Here is a 23440-nt window from a genome sequence, read left to right as displayed (position 1 = left end):
TCCCTTTTGCTGCCTGCAAATTCGATCCTCTGCTGCGATACTACATGTCCTTGGATATAGTGGAACTTTGCGGCCTGGTCCGTTGACTCTGGTCCCTTTTGTTGCAGGACCTGTACATGTTCCATATCTCAACCTGAATAACCAACTACCCCTGTAGACTTGTGGTTGTGGTAGTTGGCTCAAGTATGCAGCACGACACCTTTACCCCACTACGCAGAGCGCAAATCCCCAAATCCTATTCCCCATTCCTTCGCAGCCGTGGTGGTCTGGGGAATGCGCATCCGCTCTTGGATCCCACGAAGCTGCAAGAGCTGCAAGAGACTTGCATGGTGCACTTATAGTTATAGCTATAACTGCTTAGCTACTCCAGTTCCAGCTATATACATACTTCCACTCAAATCTCAATGACGTCCTTTCAATCTTCCAATCACCAGTTGTCATAGCATGGGAGTACCCCTGCGAGAGAGCAAATGGAGAACTGCCCCCCGATAGTGGAGAAATCATCGCACTTGCCTTTTTGGGCGATTGTGTGTTATTTGAGCCCGTGATGCCTACCTATGAAGTTGGAGATGCATGTCTTTCATTGATCCGTTCAAGTCGCCAGTGGCCAGTGACCGAGCATCTTGCGGCCTTCCCCTCTTGGCTCTCCATGTGCCAAGTCACTAATGATACAAGCACAGGTACAAGTGGCTACGGACAAAAAAAGACCTCGGCCAGAGGCGGGAAGCTGCTGCCTTAACCCGATCATCCGCAGTTTCCCATGCACATTGTCACCTGCCGTTGCGTTTTAGGCCGAGCCAGGAACCTGCCGCCAACATATAACTAACTAGTCAACTATGACAAAGAGATTACCTTTCCATTGTTGATCCACGCTTTTCTCTCTGCATCTCTGCCCCTCTTACGCACCTCCACCACCACCTTCAATCTTTGACCTCTTGTTCTGGCTCTCGAATAGCCTGTGCTACACTACACCCAGCCTTGCTTGACAATATGTCTGCTGTTGTCCGATCTCTGCGCCCAATCTCTTCCAAGTCTGTATTTCACCAGCAAACTCTCAGTCGACTCCAACTTCCGGCTGTTTCTCGTCTGCCCCGTGCTCTGTCTAGAGCTTCATCGTCCCCGCAAAACCGGCCATTCTCGACATCAAAGCCGGCCTGTTCTGGAGCCCCCACCATGGCTTCAACTTCTCTTGATTCGTATGACAAGGAGATCCGGGATATTGCCAGCTACGTCCACAACACACCCATTAACTCGGAGCTCGCTGTATGTCAAATCTCCTATCCCGTTTTAGTCAACTCTAGCCTCTAACTTGCTACCCCTCTTCTTAGTTCGATACTGCTCGCTACATTCTCCTCGACACTATTGGATGTGGTCTTGAAGGGCTTCGTTTTAAAGAGTGCGCCAAGCTTCTCGGCCCTATCGTCGAAGGGACCACTGTTCCGAATGGTACAAAGGTCCCCGGCACACCCTTTCAGCTAGACCCTGTCAATGGAGCCTTCAACATCGGTGCCATGATTCGCTGGCTTGACTACAATGACTGCTGGCTTGCTGCTGAATGGGGGCATCCATCGGACAACCTTGGCGCCATCTTGGCTGTAGCCGACTGGATCACACGGACCAACAAAGCCGGCGGCAATATTGCAGGTGGCAAAATTTTCACCGTCCATGAAATTCTAGAGGCCATGATCAAGGCACATGAAATTCAGGGATGTCTTGCTCTCCTGAACTCATACAACAAAGTCGGCTTGGATCATGTTGTTCTTGTCAAGGTAGCTTCCACTGCCGTTGTTTCCAAGATGTTGGGTCTCTCAGAGAAGCAAACTGCAGATGCAGTCACGCAAGCTTTTGTAGACGGTCAGTCTCTGAGAACTTACCGCCATTCTCCCAACACCATGTCACGCAAATCATGGGCTGCTGGAGATGCTTGCCAACGTGCAGTAAACCTAGCATTGAAGGTCGCAAAGGGAGAGACGGGAATCCCCACTGTCCTTAGTGCTCCGGTTTGGGGCTTCTATGATGTTCTATTCAAAGGCAAGCCTTTTGAGTTTCAACGACCCTACGGAAGTTATGTCATGGAAAACGTGCTCTTCAAAGTCTCGTATCCCGCTGAGTTCCATTCCCAGACTGCCATTGAGGCGTCTCAGAAAATCTTCAACCAACTCAAGGCCAAAGGGTTGTCCGCTGCCAATATCAAATCTATTACCTGCCGCACCCACGAGGCCTGTGTTCGCATCATCGACAAACAGTTCAAGTCCATGGATAATTTCGCTGATCGCGATCACTGTATCCAATACATGTGTGCTGTAATGTTGGTTTACGGTCGTCTCCAAGCCACAGACTATGTTGATGGCAGCGAAGCAGCTACTTCCTCTCTTGTCGAGTCTCTGCGTCAAAAGATTCGCTGCGTCGAAGACCCTCAGTTCACTCAAGACTATCACGATCCATCAATGCGCACTATTGCCAACGCTCTTACTGTAGAGCTTGATGATGGAACTGTGCTTCCGGAAGTAGTTGTCGAGGCTCCTCTAGGCCATCGCCTGCGAAGAGATGAAGCAAAGCCGGAGATTCTGGCCAAGTTCAAGAGACACCTTGAACCGCATTTTGATACAGGCAAGGTTGAGAGTGTTTTGGAACTAAGTACAAATGCCAAGAAGTTGGAGAGTCTCTCTGTGGATGAGTATGTTGATTTGTATGTGGTAGACAAGAGCAACTTTGTATAGTGAGAGTGAAATTCCCTTGCGGAACATTGAGTTTGATTGGACATGTAGTTAGTACTACATCGGATATTTTATTCATAGTCATTAGGAACCATAAAGTCAAATCACAAGTCACGTACCTCTGTCATTCTTTGCTTTCCTCTGCCAGCTTTCACTTGGCGTCGCTAATTCGACTATCCCCACATCAGATCAAGCATCGACTCTTCCACACGTCCTACATACTATGCAATGCATGCATGTTACAGGGACTTTAGACACGCCACGAGATGCAGAATACCTTGCGGGTTTGGGACTCACATCTAAGGCTCTTGAGCCTTCCCTCTCGTCATAGCAACGCCAGGGCCAAAGAAAAGCTTGGCGGTGATGAAAGGCTTGGCAGAGATCCCGAGTTGAAGCGAAGAGCGGATTTCCCAGTTCGCAAGGTCTGATCGCTTGCTGTGTCGAGGGCACACGGCACAGGGCCCTGACATTGATGTAAACGAATAGGAGGTATCCAAATACGGCCATGGCCTTGAAGAATCACAGCATGCCAGTCTTCTCCTCCTAGGACCCTACCTGTACCTGGAATTTGTGCTTCAAGAGGGTCTAGGCGAAGTAAGCTTGTTGTAGTGTTGGTGTGGGAGAGATCAAACCAGGTCAAGCGTTTCAATGTGCGTGAGATGCAGCAAACTCAGGAACGCCTGGCTGTCCAAGTGGGAGCGGAGTTAGTCGTGCGAGCTCAATCAGCCAGACAGACAGACCGTCACGCTCGCTTCGGAAGCTAAGCTTTCCGCTAAAAAGGGAAAAGAGGTCAAGCTTCATGATATCTTCTCAGCGTGTTCGCCAGGTCGTAGGCGTTTCCATCTCCAGATGACTGTTTATGTCAGGCAACGGCGTGTCACTTGCACGCTCCAAAACGTCATCTGATCCCGCTCTGAACAAAAAAACGAGGGAAAACACGATTATCCTAACCTGGTTGTTCATGATTCTTGGTCTAGCCGAAAAAAGTCATGATGAAATCTCGCTGGCTTGTGTTTTTTCACTCATGCTCGAGTGAAGCAAGCAGGAGAAGCGCATTCTTAGACATCTTCGGTATTGTTTAGAGCCGTGTTTCAGACATTAGATGGGGGTTTAAGTGTTATTCGGTCCCGTTTATACAGGTACGCTTTGACTTCTAAACGGAAAAAAAAGCATAACTGCGTGACAAAACTCAATGTCACCTTCTTGGGGGCGGGCCTGTTTGAGCTTCTTTGGTCAACTACAATTCCATGCAGCCCACAGACACGTTAACCCTAATAGATGTGCTGTACAAAGTCAAACAACAAACAAACCCTGCGACCAAAAGCTTCTTATGCTTCAATGCGTCTCAATACGCAGGAACACTCTGCTTGAGCAGGACTTTTAAACTATTCGATGAGAGCCTGCGTGAAGAATGACAGCGACTGTCCTGAACGCCAAGCCATCCTAACATGGTGATTTTTGAGAGTGCAAAAGTTCAAAGTTTGTTTATTTGTGCTGCACCAGAACAGTATCATGGCTGACTTACTACATCATCTAACTACACTGTATTGCTATCTTTTTTTCCCCCTTTCTTTTTTCACTCTAGTACACAGAATTCCACCAGACTCGCCAAATCATAATTCCGCAATGTCATGTTTCGTTTGTGTTTTTTTTCCTGTGTCAAAAGCCCTTCATCGACGTCTTGGCCGAAACATGAGCCTGATTGATGTACGTGAAGCGACGCGCTCTGATTGGTCCACTTGACCTCACCTCTTGCTTGTTGGTTTTCGTGAGCTTGAAGCTTAAAGGCGGCGATGCATTTTGTTTCTACTGATATCGTAGTATGTGTTTGGTATTCTCAGGCTTTCCAGTCTGTGAACAGCAACTGAATCTGTAAAGGTTTCTAGTTAGCCCCTATGGTCACCTGAGATATCATGTATGAGTGAGTGCTTTGGTCTTTAAAACCATTGAGACGAGGTTACACTAGCTTACAGTGCAACTATGGCCATCTGGAACATAGGACAACTTGCAAAGCCAAAGTACAGAGTCATTGATAAGGCGATTAATCGGCTTAGAAGCGACAAGCTCAGCAACGATAGCTCATTGTGGCCATCCGAAACCCACGGAACTCTCAAAGTACGCTTGTCTGAATATAGTGCTATGCGTCCAGGTTTCGGTATGGATTTTCGATGCACAGAATTGTGTCACAACTAACAAAAAGTAAAGGCGGAGTGTGGCCAACGAGCCGGGCCTCAGGAAGCTATCGAGGCTAGCCCTGTTTCTGAGGGCTCCAAAATAGAGAGTTAAGCTTCTGTGACAGATAGACGCCCCCCCCCTCACGCATTTCTTCCATATTTTACACTCCTACCCCCACCCCCTGCTTCAAACACGAGCTAGGGCTCCGAGATCCGAACCGCAGACTCGTGATTCCGCTTTCAACTAATCCACTTATGTCCACTACCCAGCGCAGGGTTCCCTCACCGTGCCGGCATGGATGAGGTTGTTGCACTTGCATGCTGTCGCCGAGACCCCTACACCCCTTGTCTGCAGGGTGACGGCGACCCGGCATGTCTCTTCTTGGATAGTTCCAGCTTGGCTATAAGTCTTGGTCTTGTCAGCAGCACATCTCGCCATTTTGTTTTCCCTCTCTCTCCTTCATTCAGTCAGAAGTCAACATTGCAAACACGAGGTGTCTTTCGTCTCTGATCTCCTTTGCCTTTCTTCTTCTTCTTTTCCCTTCTCTTCGTTCGCACGCTGGTCGAGGTGCCCTTTTTTCATTCATTTCTTTTTATTTTTCTTTTTTTATTCATCTTTTTCTTTTTTTTAATTCACCGATATCGATTTCCTCTTCATTTCTCTCGATCTTCTTGTTTATTACTATCCTTCTAATTCTCACTCTCCTTTTGGTCTGGTACCAATTCTTTCTTCTCTGAGAGTTAGATCGATATACAACTCGGGTTTATTGCATAGTAGACTAAGATCACCGTCGCAACTTTAAACTTTAATATCTCGGCTTCGTTCTACAACTCTGTATCTTCAACATGCATACCAAGACGGTTCTTGTGGCCTTGCTGGGTCTCACAACAGCCATTGATGCTTCCGTTGTCAACTACCCCTTTCTGCACGTCCGCAGTCTGACCAGCAGACAAGCTGGTGGCCGTGGTGGCGGCGGTCGTGGCGGCGGCGGCAATGCTGGCAACGGCGGAAACGGTGGAAACGGCGGAAACGCTGGCAATGGTGGAAATGCTGGTAACGGCGGCAATGCTGGTAACGGCGGCAATGCTGGTAACGGCGGCAATGCTGGTAACGGCGGCAATGCTGGTAACGGCGGCAATGGTGCCAACTGCTTGGCTGCCAACGCTGTTCAAACTGGCTCCCAAGGAGCGGGTGCTCTGACCGATCCCGGTCAGGCCCCATCAGCTACGTAAGTTTCCTTCGGCTTGTATCGCCTATTGGCTCAATTGCAACTAACAAATCTATTATAGCGACGATGCCAACTTTATCAACTTCTGCGCCGGCGAAACTCTCACTAATGGAGAGCAAGTCAAGGAAGGCTCATGCAATGGTGTTGGTAAGTGGTGTGATCCTGTATTCTCCCATTGTACAACGGTATACTAACTGCTTTACAGTTATGGGCAAAATTCCGTCCACCAACAACATGGTTTCCAGTATTTTGGTTAACCCCAAGCATAATGACAACATTGAAGCCAACAGCGACTTCGACGTGCAAGTCAGAGTAAACGGCCTGCAAGCTGGTAGTTTCACCGACCCCCAAGCTACCTACTACTCCGCCCCGCAGGACTTGAACGGCCAAGGTCAAATTATTGGTCACACACACATCACTATCCAAAGCATGAACAACAACCTAAACCCCGGAGCACCTCTTGACCCCACCCAGTTTGCCTTCTTCAAGGGAATCAACGATGCCGGCCAGAACGGCGTTCTGACTGCCGCTGTCACTGGTGGCCTGCCTGCTGGAGTCTACCGTGTCTGCACCATGACGTCTTCCTCCAATCACCAGCCTGTTCTGATGCCTGTTGCTCAGCGTGGCGCCCAGGATGACTGCAACAAGTTTACTGTTGGCGGTGCTGGTGGTGGCAATGGTGGTAACAACGGCGACAACAACGGTAACAACGGCAACAACGGTAACAACGGCAACAACGGTAACAACGGCAACAACGGTAACAACGGCAACAACGGCAACAACGGCAACAACGGTGCTGCTGGTAACAACGGCGGTGCTGCTGGCAACAACGGTAACAACGGTAACAACGGTAACAACGGCGCTGGTGGCAACAACGGTGCTGCTGCCGGAGGTGCTGGTGGCAACAACGGCGGCGCTGGTGGTAACAACGGTGCTGCTGCCGGAGGTGCTGGTGGTAACAACGGCGGCGCTGGTGGTAACAACGGTGCTGCTGCCGGAGGTGCTGGTGGCAACAACGGTGGCGCTGGTGGTAACAACGGTGCTGCTGCCGGAGGTGCTGGTGGTAACAACGGTGCTGCTGCCGGAGGTGCCGGTGGCGCTGCCGGAGGTGCTGGAGGCGCCGGTGGTAACCGTGGTGGCGCTGGCGGTGCCGGTGGTGCTGGCGGCCGTGGTGCCGGTGGTCGTGGCGGTGCTGGCGGCCGTGGCGGTGGCAGAGCCCCGAGAGACGTTACGCCTGAGGCGAACGATACTCCCAAGAAGGCCTCAGTCAGAGCCAGAACCTTCGGCACTCCTCCTTCATCAAGCTTCGTTGAGCCTTCAAGTGCTATTAAAAAGCGCGAAGTGTGGCTTGAAGACGCCGCTCTGAACATCTAAGTGCTAGCGTGGTGACCGGAGCTCGGTACCCCAGCATTTTCTACTTTGAAAAGGTCCCATCGCTGGCAAAGCAGGCTCATGAGTTCAGCGGCATCTATTCACCCAAGTCAGTTCTGCGAACGACTGGATCCTTGCCAGACTCAGCCCGTCTGTTGCCCGCTAGGACTGTTTAATGATAGTCAAGGCTATTACCAATATCTTTCGGGGAGGCTTCACGAGTGGGGAGCCTTTATGGGACGGTAGCGTCGTTGAGACTTTTCTACGCCCAAAGCCAAACATAAAATGGGATATTTGTTTGACTTTTCTCTCTTTCTATGGAATCCCGGGACTGTGTTCTGTTTAATAGGGTTGGTGTATTACCGGCAGGCGACTGAGCCTCTGCTTTTTGTTCTTTGTCTTTAGCATGTGTCCCCTTATGAAAACCAATGTCATGTGGTTATGGTTGGTCTGGAGTTGTTTGTTTTTTTTCTTTGCTATGTTTACTTTTTTTCGATGTTTCGCCCTGACTATCTTTTACTTACCAGATGCTCTGTGACGCACTGCTTCTTAGAGGGTATGAATAAAAAAATCTCCAATAATCTGAGAACGTTTGAGGTTGACAATCACGAGAAACTGAGGCGTTTCACAAGATTTGATAGACATGACGGGGTATGGCTGAAACCGGCAACATCAAACACCGGTCAACCCTGTTTTGCATGACGCCCTGATGGGTTTTGCCTGCGATAAAAGGTTGTTTTGTTTCAAAAAACGAGGTTAACTTTGGTTTTTCGGGTTCTAACACGGACGGTCCGCTTCTCGGTTCAAACTTTGGCTGTCAGATGATAGAGTTGCATCAATTTGACGTTGACGGCGGATTCAGAGACGAAGCTTAAAAAGTGGGGCCGGAACGGTGGAAGCCGGCAAAAGACGAGTTACGGATTGGAGACACGGGGAATCGAACCCCGGACCTGATCCAAGCTGCGGAGCCGAAAGCTGCCACTATGCTAAGGATCCGTCATACCACTAGACCATGTCCCCGCTTGTTGTTGATAACCGGAGTACTAACAAAGATTATGAGGGGCTCCGGTCTTGCGGGCTCCGGTGTGGAAATGCTACAACATGTAGCATGCCAGCTTTCACGATGTTTCTACCACGCGCAATTCAAAAGTAACAGTAAATATCCAAAGCTTAATGCATATAAATGAGTAATGTAAATAATCACCATAATGAACCCTCCATCCCAAGCAAGAAATGTACAAAAGTGGAATCTCATAGCGCTGCTACAACTTAAAGTTCATCCATGCCAACGGTTGGGCCGCCTAGAGCCGACTTGGCCATGACATCGTCAACAAGGTGGTCCAACCAAGCAGCCATGCGCACGCCCGCCTGGGCGACCTGTTTCTCAAGAGCAAGGCCGGCAGCCAGATAATAGTCACCGGACAGCTCCTGGTCGGCAATGGCACTGGGGCCTTGAGGGAAAACTGTTGATAGAGAGGTTAGAATCCAGAACAACAGTGTTCACTGAGAGGGAGAAATTGAGTCAACTTACCATGAGTGCAAATCAACTTGTTACACTCGCGCGACCACTGGAGACCCGTCGCAATAGGATCGGTGTAGTTCAGGCCGTCAAGCCACAACTCGGCGTCCTTGGTAAACTTGCCATTGGTGATCTCACTGACTAGCGACTTGGCCCAGCCCTCGGCATATCTGTTAGGTTTGCCGTGCACGCCCACCCACTTCTCAAGAATAGTCGAATCCCAGACATGATGGAGGTTGAGCCTAACGCCGTTGAATCTGACCTTGATGCCATTGCCGCCTCTAGCGATGTTCTCGTTGTGCAGCGGCTGGTGCAGATCGCCGATAAAATGCACCACGAACTTGGCAGCGTCCTGGCGCTGCAGCGGCGGCAGACTCAGGTCGGTCGCGCGCGCAGTATAATTGGCCAGTGCAGTCAACACGCAGCCGTTGGCCTTGCAGTCGCGCTCAAAGTCGACGCTGCAGTCTTCCGGGGGCGAATCTTTGGCGTCGATGAAATGAAAGTTGCCGGTGAAGCGGCCCCAGCGCGTGTAGCGGATCGAGTCGGCCCATGTGGCGATGCTTGCGAGGTAGTCATCGCCGGTATTGTCAAGGATCTTTTGCAAGTATTCTTGGGTTGTATTGGATACAAAGTGCGAGGCGACATAGGCGGTCGAGATGTGGCCCAGCGCTCCCCAGGCTGATGCGGCGGGGAGAACGGCGAAGCAGGCGAGGATGGTTGATGGCTTCATGGTTTATTCTCGTGTGGTCCTTGTAAGGTTGATGTGTAGTAATAGAAAAAGAAGAAGACGATAGGTCGTGGTGCTTCTTGGTTATAAGGGAAAGTAAAAGGGGTAGCACTGGAGAAATCCGCAGTGTGGGCGAGTTAGATCAATGACGTCGGTTTCGGGGCTGGCCATGCTATCATCTCCTTGTTGTTGGCACAAAGGAGCGATAAGGAAGGCCAGCCGCATCAGTGGTCCTATGACGCGCTATTTTACAGGGGCACGGAGGGCCTGTGGGAGAAGGACCAAGACTTTTGTACAGCACTGGGGGCCGCCTGGTTATGCAAGTGGTACTGTGTACAAATACAATGGCTACTGCAAAATGACTTACTGTTGGAGAGAACGAGATCAAAGCACTTGGAGATGTCGAGCAGTTAGTCGTAGTTGACGAGTTAGCTAGTGAATTACTTGCAGTCATGTACTACATACGCACTCGAGTATGTCAGACGTTTCTGTGACATTTCTCAAGGGTTTCCCGTCTGGTCCCTTGGGACTTTGTTTTTGGTGCAGGGTTCACTTGGAATGGAGGCTGACCTCGTAAGGCGACCCCCTGGAAACGGACTTTGAAGTGTTGCGTTCTGCTACATCGGATGCAGGTGAATGCAGCACCTTGAACGCCGCGCTTATTTGAATTGTGTATGTATGTACATATGTACATATGTATTATGTAGTAGCACGGATGTTGGCGTTCGCACCTTGTGCCTGTGCCTCATGCTCTCAATCATCACCGCCCGCGGGGCTGTGTCCCCGTTCAAATGAGTGACTCTTTCACATGATGATGACTCTACCAATGTCCGCTAGCGATCATCCTGAAGGCTTGCCTGAGGGCTTGTATGTAGCTGTCCCTGTCAGAGGATCATCTTCTGTAAAGAGGAACACGGCGCAAAGGCCAGCTTCGTTAGGAGCCCTTCCCTGGCAGCCGGATTCCTATCGCTAGTCTGCCATTGGCCCACAAGTCCTGATAAGATATCTATCCATCCATGGAGTCACGGATTGCCTGCGCTCTCGGTAACTTTTTCTTGGTGTTCTCTTGTTTATCAGAGCGAGCCTTTGTTTCGTTTAAAAGTATTCCTAGCTGGCTTCTTAGATGGCAGACTCGTTTCCTTGACTCGTTTTTCTTCTTATCTTCAGTATCTTTATCCCTTTGACTGTTCCAAGTCTCCCCCAAGCGCGCCCTCGCCCTCCGCCTCACATACGCTTCAGCTGTGCAGTCGTCATAGCTCCTCTCTATCATCTCTAACACCGCTTCGTCCAGGCCGGTCTTCGACTTGCGCGCTATCATGGCCTCGTTAGTAGCTCGGGGTGTGGTTATTGCCGCTGGCCAAGATGCCGGCACGGCCATGTCGGGTATCTTTGGCAGCATCAGTCTGACTGCTTGGATATGTCTTTTGGTACGTTCTCACTGTCCCGTATCTCGACCTGCTTTGCGCCAGGGTTGTAGATCATGCAGGTTCACCGACTAATATGCTTATCGCTATAGACGCCGCAACTAATTGCCAACTACAAAGCCCAGAGCGCCGAGGGCCTTTCCATGGCCTTTCTCTTCATCTGGCTATGTGGTGATATCACCAACTTGTCCGGTTAGTCTTGTCCTAGCTTGTCGAATATTGCCGCCAGTTTTTTTTTCGTTATCCCTAAAATTCTATTCCCCTCCATTCAGAACGGATTGACCACCGCTGTATTCGACAACTATTGGCTGCAAAAGCACTATCAATCCAAGCGCAAATGTGGTTGTCGGGGCACGCAGCCTTTGCTAACAAGAATGTCTTTTCCACACTCTAGGTTCACTCTTAACAGGCCTCGCACCTACAGCGATGGCACTTGCTACATACTTCTGTTTCGCCGATCTCATCCTCATTAGCCAGTGCCTGTACTACAACAGACTCAACGCTAAGCGCAAGGCTGCTCTTGCCGCCGCTCAGTCGTCAGAAGAAGCTCCTCTGTTGCGCCACAGAAGCTCTTCGGTTGGTCTGCCCAGCTCCCACATCCAGCACTCTACCCACGTAGAGTCTGCCATAGACCCGCTACGTAAAGTCGTTGCAGGCGAAGACGAGACCCCCGACTCCAAGCCGTGGCTTCACAATGTCCTTGGACTGTCTGCCGTTTATGTTGTGGGCTTCTTGGGCTGGTACATGTCTTCGAAACTTGGCGCATGGAGTGAAACTCCAGACCATTCGGATGAACCGCAAGACTTGAAGAGCTCGTCGGCGGTTGCTGGTCAGATTCTCGGCTACATTAGCGCACTCTGCTACCTGTGCGCGCGCATTCCTCAGATTATCAAGAACTACCGTGAAAAGTCCTGCGAGGGACTTGCACTCCTGTTCTTCCTCTTGTCTCTTACGGGAAACCTGACATATGCCATTAGTCTGCTCGCCTTTTCTCAGGACAAGGATTACCTGATCAAAGCTCTGCCATGGTTCCTTGGCTCAGCCGGCACCATCATTGAAGATGCCATTATTTTTGTACAGTTCCGCCTGTACGGAGATGCTCCCCGTACATCGTCCGTCGAGACGTCCCAGACTTGAGTCATTGTTTTGACTGCTTTTGCTTATTTCTGGGTTTGAGGCTTTGCTATTTGTTTCGCCGTGTCTGACTTTGCACACACACCTTCATCATTTGTTCCCTTTGCATAAACATTTGACATGTAGCTCACCTTGCTTTCATACTTTCTTTTTGCTAGTCGTCATAGTTAACTTTGTCTTGCTTATTTGTGACGTTTGACTTCGCTTGGTCTTGATTATTGTGAGAATATGTTTGAGAGTCCAGGCAATGAGTAGTGACAATACTATTACTTCTCTAGATAACTCCTCATATCGTACCGTGTGCCCTAATTACAAGCAGACATAACTGTGGGTTAGCTCCTGCCGGTGTGATATTCCGACAATAGCATAGAACTAACTAGATCAATGAGTCACTGTTTCTAGAAGAAAGACACCCGCTGATCGCTCTTTCACATTGCATATATCAGCCCAACTGGAGCATATCAGAAAAGCCCCATACTGTCGAAGGGAGTCATTTCAACTGGATCCAACAAGCTGATGTTTCAAGGCCCTACAACGCGTGTTGTCCCGTTGTTATTCCAGCTTATAGTTGGGATGTTGCTGTCAAAAAGGGAGAACCTCACAACCATGAACTCCAGATGAGCAGTAACCGGCCAGGAAACACCCAAGACCGGCATGCTCTCCCTTTGCTTGCGTAGTAGGAAATTCCAGGGCTGAGCTCAAACAAGCACGGGCAGCGTGTCAACGACGATCAGTTACGCTGGTTCCACAAGTTCAGATTCCAGTCCCCAGCACACAAGGGCCCTACTGAAAGAGTGTCGACAAGAATTGACACACCAGATGCTGCACTTTCTCACTGATAAATGGCCAAGCGGCGGAAAATTCTCGATATCCCGGTCATGGATCTGCCTGGCACTTTCGCAGCTACTCGGCACGCGGTGTCAGCATGGCTTGTCGCATGATGAACTTCGTGGATGTTAGATATGCGGTGCAACACTGGATAATCGTAGTGCAATAGGTACATTGTTGGATCTTTGGCAAGACATGGACTCTGCATATAAGAGCCCCGGACGTCCCTCCGACCCACTAGGGCAGACTCCAGTCATAACTAAGGACCGCGACAGAGTGATCGGCGCAACCTCCACCAAAAGCCCAAAGAAAGTATCTTGTACTCACTCTCAAAAGACAGCTCCATTCAACAGTGCTTAACCACCCGCAGGCAACTACTCTTTATAGCTGCCCTACCTTCCACTTGCAGCTTCAAGCTTCCGCTGCCTGGTTTCTGCCAGTCCCACAACAACAGCCCGGGAAGAAGAATCAAACCAAGCGTGATTCCCCAGTCTCTCGTCCGAGTTTCTCTTCTTTCATCATCTGAGGCTGCCCTTCTTTTCCTCTTCTCTCGCAGCTCATAAGAATCATCTATCACACCTTTGCCTTGCGGGTTTGTTCGTCCATCCAAGCCCCGGCCCAGTTCCATCAGTCGCAATCATTATTTCCTAATTATTCTTTCTTCACGCGCCAGACTCGTCAACTTTCTGGTCCAACTTACTTCACCTGCCCTAGTCCACGCGCAACACCAATGACATTCTCTGTCTCCACATCTGTCCTCTTGGGCTTCCTAGTGGCGTCTACCGCCAGTGCTCCCTCGTCCATCGGAGGCCAATCAGTTCCGGCCGCATCGCTCCCTTCTATTCAAACAACTCCTCCTGCAAAACCAATATCTTTTGACTTGATTCGGGAAATAACCAATGTCCCCTCCTCCAGACTTCTCCGTCGTAGCTCCAACGATTTCGATATTCCTGTTTATAACTTCTCCTCCGTCAGCTACAATGTTGCTCTTCAGATTGGCACACCAGGCCAAACCGTCCGCGTCATTATGGATACGGGCTCTTCGGAGCTCTGGGTGAATCCAAACTGCGACCGGGCCCAATCATACTCCCAGCAGCAGCAATGTCTGAATAGCGGGCAATACGATATAACGCAGTCATTAACGGGTAAATCATCGTCGTTGCAGAGTCAGATTCGCTACGGAATTGGGGCTGTTACTGTTCGTTATGCCACTGACAATATTGCTTTGCCCGACTCTGATATCAGAGCTAAAGACGTCATCTTTGGCGATGCTGTTGACAGCCACGACATGAATCAGGGCATTCTCGGACTTTCTTTTGGCCAAGGCTACAATCTGAATTACCCTACATTTATCGACCAGCTCGTGCGTCTGAATATAACCAACATCCACGGGTTTGGTTTGGCGCTGGGAACGAAGACCGATCCTAGTGGTGGAATGTTAACGCTGGGCGGCGTTGATACGAAAAAGTATTCTGGGAGTCTCCATACAGAACCTATTTTAAAGCCCGCAAAACCTGGCGATCTTTACAGATACTGGGTGCAGCTGAGCTCAGTCGGAACTACAGTGCGTGGAAATAGTGCCACTTTTCCAAACTCCTCTACTGTGGTGTTTTTCGACAGCGGAGCCACTCTATCATATCTCCCAGCCAATATCGTAGAACATATGGCGAAATCGTTTGATGCCAAATTCGATCAGACTCAGGGTCTCTACGAAACCTCTTGCGATGCCACAGGGACTGTTGATTTTACCTTTGGTAACTATACAGTCAATGTGCCCTTGAGTGAGTTTGTGTGGGACATGGGTGGTGGAGGCTGTTATCTGGGTGTTGAAGCTTCCAACAACACCTACCTCCTTGGAGACTCATTTCTGAGGTCTGTCTACGGTGAGTAAACACTACGCCTTCTATCTTGCGCAAAACATCAACTGACCCAAGCCCAGCTGTATACGACATGGATACTCCAGCGATTCATTTTGCACCCTTTGTCAACTGCGGCACCAACCCTCAGATGATACCCACAGGTCCCAACCAAACCAGTCAATTCAAAGGCGAATGTAACCCTTTGCCACTCCTATCGAGGACGACCAGTCGTTAGGCACGCAGTGAAAGCATTGGGGGGAGCGGCCGGATCATTGATGGCAGCGTTGACCAACCCATACAAAGAGCTCTCATAGCAGCTGTTGTTGCTTTTGGTGCGCTTCCGGTGATTCTATGAGAACCAATAGTGGCACTCATCATTCCTACATGCCGTGGTCCTCTTGGAAATTCTGCGTAGACACCCGCGCATACAAACTATTCTTTCTTCCGTAGTATTTCTTTTCTTTACGCATCCTCAGTTTGATGGCATGGAAACGGCTGGCCGCCATGAAGTCATGTCTGGTATTTGGTGTTGAAATGTAGAGAGGCTCTGTGCTAGCTGGTTCTTGTACGACAAACGGGGGGCCATCCACACATGGCTTGGTGTCTCCTCTCCTACCTCGCGAACATGAGCATGACATGTTTTCCTTCTTTTTTTTAGATAGTATCTTACCGCCACGTCACCTAGGCTTACAAGTTTGCTCTGAATACTCCACGGTGACCTTGGGAGCAAAACGTCGCCGAAAGCTGCATCTTCCATTTCATTTCAAGCTGGTATCACTTCATGTGTTTAACTACATGAACTTACATACGACGGGATCAACAAGACTACAACACCCACCTTACCAAATACTACATAAACAATCCCCCCATACTCCAGTCAATACTAGCTTTTGCAGACCTATTTGTAGCGTCTAGGCGTGGTGACTATATGGTCATGTGCATATCGACTATGTTGAGCAACTGAAGAAAAAAACGACACACTTTGGATATCCTGCACATGTTCGGCTGATCTCCCTGTTCAAGAAACTAGCCATGCCCTGAAAGAAGAGGCTGGTTCGGCCAGCATCCTAGAATAAACAGCCCTGGATCGACTTGTGCCCCAATGAGCCCCTAAGTATTGCCAGTACCAGGACCAACACACCACGGTATTAGTTACTACTTGTTTCCCAGGCATAACTATGAACCCAGACAAACCACGCCACTTTTTACTCGTAACTTGCGTAGCCAGTAACTAGACCAAGAGCTTGAACGAGTGATTAGTTAGTTATACCACTTGTACCTTTTCTCATTCCTGAGTTAAATGTCAGTCGCCAACCTCCTTGATCACGAGAGCCGCTACTTTAGCTTAGGCATGAAGTCTATGCAAGTAATTGTACAAATACTAGAGCAATGGCAAGAATGTCCCGGAGGGCATGTGTCGTCGTTTGGCCCGTCACTTAGTCCCCTTATAAACAGCTGGTAGAATTTGGACAGTATTTCGCTAAGGATCTAGAATCAGGTGGCATATTGTCACCATGAGCTAGGGTTCAAGGATTGTTCAGAGCGAATATCCTACTCATTTACACGGTGTGATGCAGCAGAATTGTACACAAGCCTTTATTTACATGAATATAGGGACTTGAATGAGTTAGTCGTACACGGCAGAAGAATTTGCCTGGGTGTGACTGAAGAACGCGACTTGCTAGACAGCTTTCTTCACGAATGCAAGCTCCCTTGGTGGTGGAAACCTGTAGCCATAAAAACTCGGCAGTGAGTGACATCCCGCCCTTTAACTCTGTGCGGAGGTGGAAAGGAGAAGGGAAAAATCAAGGGGAAAAAGAGAGAGACCAAGGGAAGCGAAGCCAAGCCAAGCCAGGAGAGGAGAGGCGGAGCAGCAGTCGCAAAAGGGAAGAAGGGAAGCAGGCACGGCTGTTGGTGATGATGATTGACAGCCGAGGAAAAGGGAAGGGGGGGGGGAGGACAGCATGACAAACATGCAAGATGAAGAGCGATAGAGGCTAAGAATTAGAAGTAGAAATAAGAGGAAGCGCCGCTTCGGCCAGTAGGTCGTCGATGAGGTCTCGTATCGATCGTGGAATCCCGTTACTCTGTGATTCACGTGCTTGTCTTTCTCTGCCTGTGCAACAATCACCAACCCGCGTTTGTTTATCGTGTTGCTTGCTTCGGCAGTTTCATTCTGTTCTGCAGTCTGCAGTTTGTCACTTTGTTGTCTTGCGTGCCGCTGTTCTTTATAAGCCAAGTCCTCTTTTTATTTTCCAGTCCGTGTGGCTCATCTTCTTCTTCTGCACATCGCTAGTTATTAACGACCCTCTGTTCATCCACCTCTCAATCACCATGCGCTTCTCCTCTGCCGCAGCCGCCGCCATCATGGCCGCGTTCCCTGCTGTTGTTTCCGCAGACGGCATGCTGGGCTTTGCGGTCGGCGCCGTGAACCCCGACAACTCGTGCAAGTCGCAGCAAACGTACGAGGCTGAGTTTGATGCCATTGCGGCTGCCTCGGGCTCTAGGATAGTGCGTGTGTACGCCGCCGGACAGTGCGATACGGCAAAGAATATTCTGCCAGCAGCCAAGGTAAAGGGCTTCCAGGTTGTGCTTGGTATCTGGTGAGTCTGGAATCTCTCACTCGTGCTCGTGATCATCCCCAACTAACACACTCGGTCCACAGGGCCTATCCTGAGTTCTCATACGACTTGGATAAGAACGCCATTCTTCAATACGGCCCCGGATATGAGCAGCAGATCTACGCTGTCTCAGTCGGCTCCGAGACTCTGTACCGCAAGGAGTTCAACGGCCCGCAGCTGGCGGCCAAGATCAAGGACTTCAAGCAGAGCGCGCCCCAGTACAAGGTTGGCACGGCCGACAGCTGGAACATGTTCAACGACGGTACCGGCGATGCGGCAATTCACGAGGCCGACATCATCTTTGCCAATGCCTTTTCCTACTGGCAGGGCCAAGACATCAACAACGCGGCCAACGTCTTCTTCGACTCAATCATGCAGGCCTTTAGCCATATCCAGTCGGTATCGGGGTCGCTCAGCAAGCCCGAGCTGTGGGTTGGCGAGACGGGCTGGCCCAGCAAGGGAACGAAATACCAGCAGGCGGTGCCGAGCATTGAGAACGCGGCGCGCTTCTTTGACGAGGGCATCTGTGCCATGGTCGGCTCGGGCTTCAATGTGTTTGCGTTCGAGGCTTTTGATGAGCCGAATAAGGCGGCGGCTGTTGGTGACGATGGCAGCGTGGCTGATGAAACTAGCTGGGGCGTCATGTACGTTGACATGAACAAGAAGTACGATATCGAGTGCTAAAGTGTTTGACCTAGGCAAGAGTTGGATTTAATTTTCGGGAATTTTTTTTTTCATATTTTCTTTTTTGCTATTGAGTATAGTTACAGATAACTAGGTAGATGAACACAATCATACAGTACACATACTCCTACATGAATTGCTTGCTCGGTGTACAATTCCAGCCCTGGAACATGGTTGACATTGTCAACCGATACATATCTCTGCCAGATGGCACCGTATGCAGTCTCGTAGAGGGAGTGGTTCACGGTGTTCAGAATCAGTGTTACATGTGAGAAATATCGGGGGCCGTGAGGAGAATTGGGGGTATTAATCGGTGAGAGGGAGAAAGAGAGAGCGCGAGATGGCTTTGTTCATCATTTGGCAGTTTTTCTCTTGCGCAATGGTCTATTACAAGAGAGTCAGTACTTTCATGGACAAGGCCACAGCGTGAAGCAGACCATCCAGCTGGTGTAAGTGGACAGAAAGAGAAAAGAAGTGGCTCAAGCTTACGCGCAGCCCTCGGGCGTCACAACGCCATACGGGCAGTCGCCCTTGTTCTTGGTGCCGAGAACCTGATCAGAGAAGACAGGCGTGATCAGGATACTGGCGCTAGCCAAGTTGAAGGCAGCAAAGAGGGTGTAGAGGATCGAGGACTTCATGATGGCGAGCAACGGCCTGAGGGCGGGTTGGATTCGGGAGGCGGCAGCAAAGGTCCTTGTGATATCCCAGGAGTTAAAGTACAAGGCAGAAGGGCCACGCAGAGAAAACAAAACCAAAGTTAAAAAAGAAATGCGACAGTCCAGCTGTTGAAATTTGAAAAGAAAGTAAATATCGATGGAGCGAAGAAGATGGATTTTCTCCTACAGAAATCCACGAGGTTGCGGCAGGTTGCACCAAAAGGAAATGAAAGGATGGAGAATCGCAAAAGACAAGAAGAGCGAAGAGAAATAAACCAAGAGGAAAAGAAAGGGCTGACAGGGTTTGGCGTCTAAGAAAGATGTCAAAAAATAGAAGACTCTCTCTGCCTATCTCCCTCAGTCAGGGGCAGGCCAGGGGATTCTCTCTCTTCCGCCCCCCCAGAAGTGCTCTCTAGCCAGCTTTTGCAGTTTATGGACGGTTCTCCGCGACAAGTAGATGAGATCCCTGCCCGCTTACGCTATTGTCATTGGTGATTAATGGGCCAGGGGAGGGCTGCTTCTAGAGCCTGCAACAAGTGTCAAGGAGTCCCATACACAACTTGAGGCAAAGGATGAAACACGTGGGCGCCATGGATGTTGCTCCAGACTTGAGCTGCCGGCGGTTCGGTCCCGGTGGACTCGGATGGTATAGCTAGGGCACACATACAAATACTTTCTCAATCCACCGAAACCTTCGGAGAAAAAAAACGCCTTTTCTAATTTTATTCTTTTACGTCTACCTACTGTTATTTCGCAGCAATACGACGGAAAAAAAAAAAAAAAAAAAGGGAATAGCAAAGAAAATGAAAGAACACAAAACACGCAGAAACACAGCAAAAAACAAAACCACTCTCATCACCTCCCCCCCGCTCCCCCTCGCTCGTTCATCCTCTGAAATTGTTGCGCCCGTTGATGGGGTCGCCTCTCTCGGTGCGTGCGCTCTGTAATGGCGCCATTTCACCTCCAATCTCTTTGCAAGATACTTGCATGAGCTGTTTTTGCGGAGTAGATTTTTGACAAAGTTCTTCCGCAGTCGTCGCTTGTTGCTCACACAGGACCAAGGGTGGAAGGGTTCCTTTGGCTGCTGGAAAAGCGGGCAGTTCTTCTCGGCCTCTGTGTGGTCGAACCGAAAAAAAAACGCCTCGCTCCTGATTTCTCTTCATGAAGCCGGTCCATCAGATCAATCCCCAAGGTAATTCGCCATAATAGTTTAGTGGTTAGAATACGTCGTTGTGGTCTTAAGTTTCCTTCTGTGATCCGACGTGACCCATGTTCGATTCATGGTTATGGCACGTGATTTAATTTTTGCAGCGACTTGCTGTGCCTCTGTCCCGGATGTCCTTGTTTGGAAACGATTTTCTAGCACGGATGGCGATGATGTGATTTTTTTTTGGGGAGATTGGGTTGGCATCGGAGGCGAGTCGACGGGTTATTATCTGTTTTTTTTTTTGGTTATTTATTTCTCTGTAACCTCGCGAGTAGACAGGTAAATAAAGAATCAATCAATCAATCTATTTCTCTGTACATTACCTACCAGATGGTCTGTCGTATGTCGAGAATACCTCGCGAGTAGACAGGTAAAATAAAGACAACCAAATCAACCCACCAGATGGACAGTTGGGTATATCTGTCTAACCACCGCTGTCCCAATCAAGATAACACAAGGCCGCTATACATAATCAACAATAAGCAAAACAACCACGTCACCGATCTCAACCATACATGAAACATCCATTCCACCGAATACCATGAGTTCGTGATTTGTATGGTTTAAATAACGGGGGCCGGTACCTCGGTGTTGGTGCCTCGGGCCATGGGAGGAGGCATGAACATAGGCAGGTAGGTAACGACCAAGGCCATGACTAATCAAGACATACAAATGTTAGGACAGCCCTTTCTCTGACGCAAATCAAAAAATGTGGCTCGACTTACAGGACATGATGACGGAAAAGTAGCCAGGCGTCGAAGTGCCCTTGCGCGCACTTTCGCTCTCGCCGAGCCAGCTTTGAACACTGAAGAAGAGTGAACCCCTATGCGTATAAAATAAACTCGTTAACACCGCAAAAGTGAAGGAGAACATATATGATTTTGTTGCGACACATTGGGGCGTGTCATTCGTGGTGCCGATACAGTGTCTCCCATTTCAATCAGTCAAGCATGATTGTATGACCTGGTGTCAAATGCGCGTCTGTCTGGCTCGTGACAATGGCTCGCCGATTCAATGCGCCCAAGTAGATTGGGGACATGGTGGGATATTGTGTAGGATAAGGGCAGGTCTTACCAGCCAAAGTAGCGGTTGCGCGTCATCATGGCAGCCATAGGCATAGTGGACGACAGGGTGGACGAGAGCTCAACGGCTTCATTATTCTTGGGCGCGGGCTCCTGGTAGGGTACGACTGTAAGAGGAAACAACGAGTATGTGGTTAGTTGAGCTTTCGGATAGATGCGCCGGAGCTGGATGGCAGACGGGAGGATAAACCCGAGGCAATTGGACACGACGAGAAGTTGGCACAAGCCAAACAAACGACCAATCGTATGTGTCGCTCTGCGACTCGGTATGAAAATGAATTTTAGAGCATGCTTACTCAAGTCGACCCGGCGTTGGTCCTTTTTAGAAGACATTCTTGTTATATTGCTGGACAATGATTGTTGACGTCAGGACAAACATGCGGCCTCTCTCACCAAGCGGCGATGTGTTCCCACGTCGCAAGGCCATGCGCGGACTTTGGAAGGCTGACGCCACAAAAGTGGGTCTCATAGCTTATCGATAGTAGTCAATGAATTAGAATGTGGCGTACGAGGACGAGCCATAGGAAACTCATGTGTGTGTAGATGGCTACATGATCAAGGCTATTCCTGCGCTTTAGACGTCCAACTACCCAACCACGACGATGGGAGTTAGTTTGAAAAGAAACTGGCAATGCTAGCTACGGTGTTCTAGAAGCTATGAGGCTGCGTATCCAAGTGTACAACCGTGAGCTACCCTGGGTCAAGTCTAGATCCAAGAGCGGTTGGGTACACCCTAACCCTACCATTCCAAGGCTCGCTCTTGTTGGTATCGAAAATAGGACGAACATGATTAACGGATGTAACTAACTAGTACTGATGAATGTTTCTCGCCTATTATTATGTATGCGAGTTTTATTCTTAAGCACGGTCGACAGTAAAGAGAGCTTGTTCCAGCCACCATGAGTTCAAACAAAAGATGGAGAAAACGCCCGAAAATGACTGATAATTGGTGTACTTGTGACATTCTTCTGCTTCATTATGAAGTCGGGAGAGAGCAACGTCTGTGCAATCAGCAATGCAGCAGTTTGTAAATCGCCTAAGGGACATCATGGAAGTAAAAATATATTCGTCCGGAGGTGGTCGTCCGGAGCTGGTGTGTTGTGGTAGGAACGGAGTGTATGGTCGATCTAACAGACAGAGCAGAGCGAGTATTACTAAACTCCTGGTAAGGATACAAGCAGATATTGGCCGATGCAAAAGCAAAGCACCGGGAAGTGGGTAGACCGACGGGCGTATGTGCAGAGAAGAGGAAATATTAGAGAAAACAAGCACTGGAGGAACATGCAGCCGGGGGAGGGAGATATTCACATCACGGGTTGAAGTATTCAAGTGTAACTATAGCACCTACATATGCCCAAAGCCAGCTATATACACCAATGGCTGGGCAATGGCATTGGGCTGTATGTTTAATTTCCAAGACCAGGTGCAACATTTGATCCTATTTACCTGCTATTATGTCGCGAGTTGGAACAGGAGAGCGATATCCGATGGCACCTTGTCGCTCCATCGGGGTCTTCTCAGGTGAGCAAGTTTAGTTAGCAAGTAACTAACTAGTTGGATGTGTTTTGTGTCAATATGCAAGCGTGCCCCAGGCCGGAGAAAGGAGCAAGCGAACGAGCAAGCGAGGCTGTTTGAAAATAGTTTGAATTCACGTGTTTTAGTCAGCCATCCGCTTGAGCTGATACTCTTGCTAGTGCGCAGTCTCTCGAGATCTTTTCTTCTTAGCATGCGGGTGAAACGAGGCGCTGTTGTTGTTACGAAGCGGTCAAGGCCAACACCCCCAGACACTAGAAGGTACCAATGAAAGAGAAAGGGAGAGTATCAAGTAGTTGGGACGAAAGCGAGCGGCTACCGGAAGGAGAATCTTTGACCAACTAAGTAACTAACAAGCAGACGAGTAAACACAAAGTTTGGACGTTCTACGGCAGATGTCATGACGAACTGAAAGCTTGGCCTTGGCATCTGAAGTCAAAGTCTAATGTATTACAGATGCCGAGAAGCCAAGAAAAAGACAAGAAACCACCATGGAAACAAGCTTTGCGGAAGTTTGGATCCGCGGTCCGAAAGAGTAGCCCGAAAAAAAAAAGCTCTCTTGGCTGTTTTCGGGTCCCTTTCTTGGGATAGCGCACAGAAGAATATCAAACACAAACTGCCTGGGAGACTTGAAAGTCTACAGGAGTGACGATTCGCAGGTTCAAGGTGAAACCT

The 23440-nt window shown here is 49.4% G+C and overlaps 7 protein-coding genes across 7 annotated transcripts; 5 read left to right on the top strand and 2 right to left on the bottom strand.

The window, feature by feature from the left end:
* Positions 1 to 990: 990 nt before the first annotated feature.
* On the top strand, positions 991 to 2720 carry BROUX77_003909 (uncharacterized protein; the record flags this gene model as incomplete). Its single annotated transcript, XM_073748613.1, has 2 exons — positions 991 to 1263; positions 1329 to 2720. 2 exons carry the CDS (start codon positions 991 to 993, stop codon positions 2718 to 2720), a joined length of 1665 nt encoding a protein of 554 aa, XP_073606334.1.
* Positions 2721 to 5737: 3017 nt separating this feature from the next.
* On the top strand, positions 5738 to 7494 carry BROUX77_003908 (uncharacterized protein; the record flags this gene model as incomplete). Its single annotated transcript, XM_073748612.1, has 3 exons — positions 5738 to 6120; positions 6182 to 6267; positions 6326 to 7494. The coding sequence occupies 3 exons, from the start codon at positions 5738 to 5740 to the stop codon at positions 7492 to 7494; spliced, it is 1638 nt and encodes a 545-aa protein (XP_073606333.1).
* Positions 7495 to 8760: 1266 nt separating this feature from the next.
* On the bottom strand, positions 8761 to 9740 carry BROUX77_003907 (uncharacterized protein; the record flags this gene model as incomplete). Its single annotated transcript, XM_073748610.1, has 2 exons — positions 8761 to 8954; positions 9023 to 9740. 2 exons carry the CDS (start codon positions 9738 to 9740, stop codon positions 8761 to 8763), a joined length of 912 nt encoding a protein of 303 aa, XP_073606332.1.
* Positions 9741 to 11053: 1313 nt separating this feature from the next.
* BROUX77_003906 (uncharacterized protein) lies at positions 11054 to 12298 on the top strand (the record flags this gene model as incomplete). The annotated part of the gene is made up of 3 exons (XM_073748609.1): positions 11054 to 11164; positions 11254 to 11353; positions 11556 to 12298. The coding sequence occupies 3 exons, from the start codon at positions 11054 to 11056 to the stop codon at positions 12296 to 12298; spliced, it is 954 nt and encodes a 317-aa protein (XP_073606331.1).
* A 1555-nt stretch (positions 12299 to 13853) lies between these two features.
* BROUX77_003905 (uncharacterized protein) lies at positions 13854 to 15217 on the top strand (the record flags this gene model as incomplete). Its single annotated transcript, XM_073748608.1, has 2 exons — positions 13854 to 15006; positions 15063 to 15217. 2 exons carry the CDS (start codon positions 13854 to 13856, stop codon positions 15215 to 15217), a joined length of 1308 nt encoding a protein of 435 aa, XP_073606330.1.
* A 2099-nt stretch (positions 15218 to 17316) lies between these two features.
* On the top strand, positions 17317 to 18287 carry BROUX77_003904 (uncharacterized protein; the record flags this gene model as incomplete). Its single annotated transcript, XM_073748607.1, has 2 exons — positions 17317 to 17585; positions 17648 to 18287. The coding sequence occupies 2 exons, from the start codon at positions 17317 to 17319 to the stop codon at positions 18285 to 18287; spliced, it is 909 nt and encodes a 302-aa protein (XP_073606329.1).
* A 2426-nt stretch (positions 18288 to 20713) lies between these two features.
* On the bottom strand, positions 20714 to 21565 carry BROUX77_003903 (uncharacterized protein; the record flags this gene model as incomplete). The annotated part of the gene is made up of 4 exons (XM_073748606.1): positions 20714 to 20805; positions 20876 to 20973; positions 21225 to 21339; positions 21529 to 21565. 4 exons carry the CDS (start codon positions 21563 to 21565, stop codon positions 20714 to 20716), a joined length of 342 nt encoding a protein of 113 aa, XP_073606328.1.
* Positions 21566 to 23440: the final 1875 nt, after the last annotated feature.

Source organism: Berkeleyomyces rouxiae, assembly GCF_048999995.1.
Source record: "Berkeleyomyces rouxiae strain 22BRR77 chromosome Unknown BrBRR77_ptg000003l, whole genome shotgun sequence".
NCBI lineage: Eukaryota > Fungi > Ascomycota > Sordariomycetes > Microascales > Ceratocystidaceae > Berkeleyomyces > Berkeleyomyces rouxiae.
This window is presented reverse-complemented; position numbering and strand designations above follow the sequence as displayed.